Raw genomic sequence first — 6,256 nt, 5'->3', positions numbered from 1 at the left:
ATTTTTTTTAATTGTTTTGATTACTTACCTAGCTTGCCACACTCGACTTTTTGGAGCCAGATCTGCAACGGACTTTCACAGGAGAGATAAAGCAACCAACGCCAAAACGTGAACACAAGCATAGCCCGAACGCTGACGAAGTACGCCATATACTCCATTACACGTTCACGGCACAGGTACTGTTGTAGATTTTGTAATATAATAACCTCATAGACTCGCAGAAACAACTCGTCGGAAAGAATCTTTAATGAGAAGACTACCACAGTGACTCACAAGGAAGGTACTCATGTACAGCACGAATATACGACAGACAATACGGTACGACGACGACCATGCTCCACGCTGAGTATTATACCACCTTAAACAAAAGAACTCGGGCAGCATCCGTTGCCCAACCACTGCTATCCATCCTACAACCTGTCTGATATAATCAAAAGATATTATTTTCTCTCCGCTCGCACATACGATCACCATCTTCAACTCATCATGCTCGGCTAGATTCGAATTTCTCCTCCTCTGCTATAGAGATCCAGGTTCTTTGTGACTTGGTCTATGCTGATTGCTGCGACTGCTGCTGCTGCTGCTGCTGCTGAGCCTGCTGCGTCTGTGATGACTGCTGCTGTTGCTGCTGCTGTATTTGCAGCTGCTGCATTTGAATCAGCTGGGAGTTCATCTGCTGCTGTAGGCCCGCCTTCGACATACGAGCATCCGTAATCTCACCGGTTGCAACTTTCAGCCGCTGGACCTCACCCGTTAGTGCTTCATTCAGAGCTGGATACATATGAATCCCATAGAGAAACATAAATCAATGGACAGAACATTACAAAACAACTAATTAAGTTACATGATAGCCTTCATTCAATCACTGCAATAGGTGGCAAAAAAAACAATGTGCATCAACAAGGAAATAAAATCTTATATTATCTGAAAAGAAAGAAAAAAATGGCACATGCACAGTTGATTTCCATAGTTTAGCACTGAAAGTCACAAAGCAAGATGAACATATATAACCCTGTCACCCAAATAAACACAATGACACATGATTGGTTTATAGACACTGCAAACAACAACCTGAACAACTAAACATGGATTATATAACACAACACATAACTAATACTGTGACAACTATGGAAACAAGCATGAAGATAATGAAAATATCATTATCATACACACTTGCGTTTGCCTAGAAAGTTTATCCGGGTAGGGCTAGCAATTGGCATATGATGCCATCTTGCAATGAAATCAACTTCTAGTGAAACACCAGCAATTTATCATGCCAACCAGAGACATATGCTAGCCGACCTTAGAGCATCTTCAACCGGACCCCCTACTTCGCACCCATATGCCCGGGCAGACAGCCCAAACACCATGCGGACACAAATAGGCCACCCAAACGGACCCCCCAAACCCAGCCCATATGTTCGGGCTGTCCGGCACCCCTCAAACCCAGCTCATATGTGGGACGGATTTGGGAGCACCCGGATGCGTCCACCACGTCGGATCCGGCAAGCCGAACCCACTCCAAATTCCTCCAAATTGACCACCCTCTCTAATGTGTCTGTCTTCTCTTTCCCGCATCCGAGTCGTTGCCCTCTTCCGCATCTGTGGCGCCCACCTCCTCCTTCGTCCTAGCCGTCCTGGCCCACTCCGCCGTCCGCCCGCACCATGGAGGATGGCTCGGCAAAGTCCATGGGGGTCCCTACCGCTGGGAGCAAAGTGGAGACCATCATCTGCAAGGAGCAGCAACTCCAGCAGCACGCCCGCAAGAAGGCGGAGAAGGACGTCGTTGACATGGAGCTTCACAATGGTCCGGCATCTCGAATGGCTTCACGCAGGAAGCGGACGCCTCTTGGACACGTCATACAAGTCACCACAACTCCAACAGTCACGGACAACGTCGGGGATCCTCAGCGACGGACATGCCTAGCAACCGTTCGAAGATATTCCTCAACAAAATGCTTAGGTCTTTTTTGCCCCATGTGCATTTATCGGATCCATTATAGGATGGTAGTTTCACTGTGATGCATCTTTAGGACTCGTTCAAGATGGACATGATAAATGATGGTGAAGCTCCTCCAAACTATGAAATGGGTAATCAAAATTCGCCTTTGTTTGAACAAGTTTTGCAGTTTCTATGCAAAAGTGGTGAATAGGCACCAAAGTGGTATTGGAGTCGATAGCCATGTAAGTTTTGTTTGCTTCACATTGTTCATCATCTTCCTTGTCTTGCTTCCTTTCTTGGATTATTTTGGATTGTTGGGTGCAATTGACTGGGAAACCAAAGTGGTCAAACCTCTTTTGAAGATATCAAGAACCCCGACAACTCACCAATCTATTGGACTGGATGATGACGATGAGCCAAATGGAGGGGTGGACTGACATGGGACCAACCCAAAGAGGAATAGACACTGAGGGGGAGGAAGTGGGAGAAGGATAGGGGCGCACGTGACGACGCGGCAAGCAAAATGTCCGCCACATGGACGGACATTTTTTGCAACAAGGGAGGAGACATTGAAGAAAATGAAGGAGAAACACGAGAGGTACAAGCTCTTCTTGTATGTGCAAAGGGAGAGGGTACGGGATAGGATGATTATGGAGAAGGAGAGGATAGACATGGAGAAGCAAGAAAAAAGGGAGGAGAAGCGGGAGAGGTACAAGCTCTTCTTGTATGTGCATCGGGAGGGCATGGAGTTGGATAGGATGATCATGTAGGGAGAGGATAGACATGGAGAAGCAAGAGAAATGGCAAAAAGAAATGGAGCTTGAGCTTGAGAAGGTGAGACTCACGAAGATCACTAGGAGTCAAGGATCATGTCGGCCGACACTATCCTCATGTATGACAATTGCAAGAAGTGGATCATCAACAAAAAGGAGATCCATGAGTGCAACAATGGGGGCGATTGATTCATTCGTGTATGCCTATGTATGAATTGTTGAATTTGATTTGTTGTGAATTATTTTGGCTTGTGTTGAATTGGTTGTGTGATATATGATCTATATGCATGGCTTTGTATGGATTTGAGGTTTTGTATATGAGGGGTGTGGACTGTGGTTGCCCGGGCGGACAAATATGGGGCGGTCGGCGAACATAAATGGGGTCAGATTAGGCAAGTCCGACTGGAGATGCTCTTAGAACCGTATATTAGCTACATATGGACTATATATCAATCCACAGAGAGGACCCATGGCAACAAAATCACTAGCATAAATTGCTGACCGCTAGCTAAGTAGCTAGAACATTTACTGAAAGCCTGAAACCAACTGTGGACTCACAAATAACCAAAAATGCACAGAAGACGCATAGAGAAAATGCTATTATAGATCTTCAATCTTACACCGCATTAAAAATGTTCAAAACAAGTATACATCACCAGCGTGAACTTTCAGAAACGATTTTTACACTAATTGAAATAGCAATCTGACATTTAGATCTGAATAGGCTATTAAACACAATTTAAGACTAGATATATGGAATATTTGAATCTTTTCAAATGTCATTAAGGAAAAATATACAAGCCTTTTCAACAGAAGTGAGTAAGAAGACAGTTTCTACAGTATACGCATATAGTACTTATCAACCATAAAATGTGCCCAAAGGAACCAAAACAAACAGTAGGTCACATAAGCATCTAAAGGAACTGGACATTAGTTGATATATCCTCATGTAAGCAAGAGTAACGAACCTAGTCAAACTAGACGCACATGAGGAAATCATGATAAAATAGTTTGAGGTATTCAAGGTTTTCAAAGTATTTTAAAACATATATTGATTAGTGATAAAACAGTGTTAAGATATGCAAGATTTTCCAAATACATATTGTTCAAAAAAATCCCAGTAAAAGTATGTACCATGATGGTACAACCCAGCCACCTGGTGACCGAACCCCTAGCAACTAATAAAGTAATAATATAAAATGAATATACTGTGTCATCAATTTTCAACCAATTTGCAAATCAACTTTCCTGAGACAAAAGGACTTTAATCTACTCAGCAAGTAATCAACGCCAGGAAAATTTGTACACCAGCATAAAAAGAATCAGCAATATTTATAATGATAGTTTAATATCACTGACTAACACAGAGAACAAGCACGCGATCTTTTGTATAATAATCACGAAACAAGGTAATAGAGTGTGCTTTGGTTGGTAGCCAAAAATTGCTAGCCAATATTTTAGCATGCTTAAATTTGGCGACTTAATATAACTGACTATCATAGAGAACCAGCACACAATCTTTTGTAAATCATAAATCACGAAACAAAGGTAATAGGCCATGCTTTTGTTGGGAGCCAAAAATTGCTAGCCAATATTTTGGCATACCTACATTTTGCAACTCCAAAACTTGCCAAATGTAGGCAAGTTTTTAGAGAAGTTGGCACCCAACCAATTGGTTTAGCTTTGGCTTGGATAAATATTGGCAAGTCATCTTTCAGCACCAAACCATGAAATTTTTTATTACAAACACAACCAAGATGCATGGTAAATTAAGAACCAATATATCTAGACACATGAAACATGCAATAACATCCAAGAACCACTCGACTATTGCATTTTAATGTAAACTTATTTGCTTGGCCTTGATTAACCCTACAGTGTCGAGTGCACATAAACAGAAACTATCCCGACCCAACAATAAAAAGACTGATCTGTATTGGTGATACTACATGATTACCAAACCAGCCCAGACAGTCGAAAGTTGGCACAGACACATGCTGGCATAATACTTGAAGAGCACTATTTTTGTATTGCTGTTTGCTAGTTTCCCGAGAAGACATAACCCAGTTTAATTTTAACCAAAAGAAATGAAGAACAATGCTGAAGGGGACCATAAGAAGCATACCATCTCTCAGCTGTGCCTGTTGCTCCATTGCTTGCAGCCTTATTTTCAACTCATTGTTCTGAGTCGCAAGTCCTCCAGAGTCCCTCTGCAAACAAGTGCGTCAAGAATTAGTTCCGTCCTAACATAAACAAAATCAAAATACAGAGCAACTCCATAAGACAAACCTGCATCATTGTCAACTGTGCTGAAAGTGTAGTCGCCTCTGTCTGCAAGACCTGTACCTTATGCTCGAGTTCTTGAATGTACCTCATCTTGCGCTCCTTTGACCTTGCCGCAGACTGGCGATTTGCCAAAATCCTGTCAATTTTAAAAAGTCAGGATGCTTAAATTGAGTGGGAAATATTTTTTCACTCTATGATGAAATGCATACCTCTTGACCCTCTTAGGATCTGTCAAAGCTATCTCTGCCAGGCGTTCATTTGCCATGATCTTCTTCTTCTCAGCCTCAGTGAACTCCCCGTTGGCGAACTCGGTACCAAACAGTGACGCAGCACCACCACCATCCAAGGACCCACTCCCGCTCCTGGAAAGGCCACCGCTGGGGGACGGCAGTGGTAGCTTTGGTGAATCGTCACCCGTGGCATAGTTGAGCTTCCCCATGAAGCTGTCCATGGACAAGCTGCGACAATGCCGAGACTTGGCTCCGTCCTTCCTCTCCGCTGAGGTGGACTGGCTCTCGGCTTCGTTCTCGCTGCTCTCGGCCGCGCTGGCAGCGCGGGTGCCGCTGGCACGGCTGTGACTGTCACGGTCGTCGTGGCGGTCCTCGGAGGAGTTGAGCGCGTCCATCCCGTCCAGGTCCATGTAGGCGTTGACAAGGTCGTACAACGCAGTGTCGTCGCCCTCCAATCTGCCGCCATCCTGTCCCGTGGCCGCCTCGCGCTTCACCGGCGCCGGGGGCGGCAGGGGCGGGCTGAGCTGCGAGAACCCGAAGGGGATGTCGCTCTGAGAGCGGCGGTGGCCAGCCCTCCGCGGCGGCAGGCCGAAGGGCGGCGGGTCGGAGCTTGAAGACGGCGGGGAGGGCGGGATGGCGGGCGGGCCGGCCAGATCGGCGTAGGGCGGCGGCGGGAGCGAGTCGAGAGAGAAGAAGAGGGGCTGCGACAGCGAGCGCGCGTGGTGGGCCGCGGCGCCGGAGGGGATCTGGCCGTAGGGCGACGGGAGACGCACCTGCGGGTGAGCCGGGGGGCGGGGCGACGGGGAGAGGCGCCTGTGGTGGTAGGCAGACGCGGCGGCGAGGTCGAGCGGGGTCGGGGAGCGCGGCACTGGCGGCTGCCCGCCCCCGCCGCCCTGCGGGGACAGATGCTGGCGCGCCGGATCAGCGCCACCGGAGTCGTCCATGGAGAAGCTTGTAGAAGGCGGTTCCGGCAGGGGGGGCGGCGGAATGCCGACGGCGAGGAGAGGTGAGGCCCAGGCGCCGAC

The 6,256-nt window shown here is 46.8% G+C and overlaps 1 protein-coding gene across 1 annotated transcript; it reads right to left on the bottom strand.

The window, feature by feature from the left end:
* Positions 1-215: 215 nt before the first annotated feature.
* LOC119328932 (transcription factor RF2a-like) lies at positions 216-6,175 on the bottom strand. Its single transcript, XM_037601922.1, has 4 exons — positions 5,211-6,175; positions 5,005-5,137; positions 4,841-4,925; positions 216-771 (listed from the first exon to the last, which is right to left on the bottom strand). Exons 1-4 carry the CDS (start codon positions 6,173-6,175, stop codon positions 551-553), a joined length of 1,404 nt encoding a protein of 467 aa, XP_037457819.1. The 3' UTR covers positions 216-550.
* Positions 6,176-6,256: the final 81 nt, after the last annotated feature.

The sequence above is a fragment of the Triticum dicoccoides genome, chromosome 7A (genome assembly GCF_002162155.2).
Source record: "Triticum dicoccoides isolate Atlit2015 ecotype Zavitan chromosome 7A, WEW_v2.0, whole genome shotgun sequence".
NCBI lineage: Eukaryota > Viridiplantae > Streptophyta > Magnoliopsida > Poales > Poaceae > Triticum > Triticum dicoccoides.
This window is presented reverse-complemented; position numbering and strand designations above follow the sequence as displayed.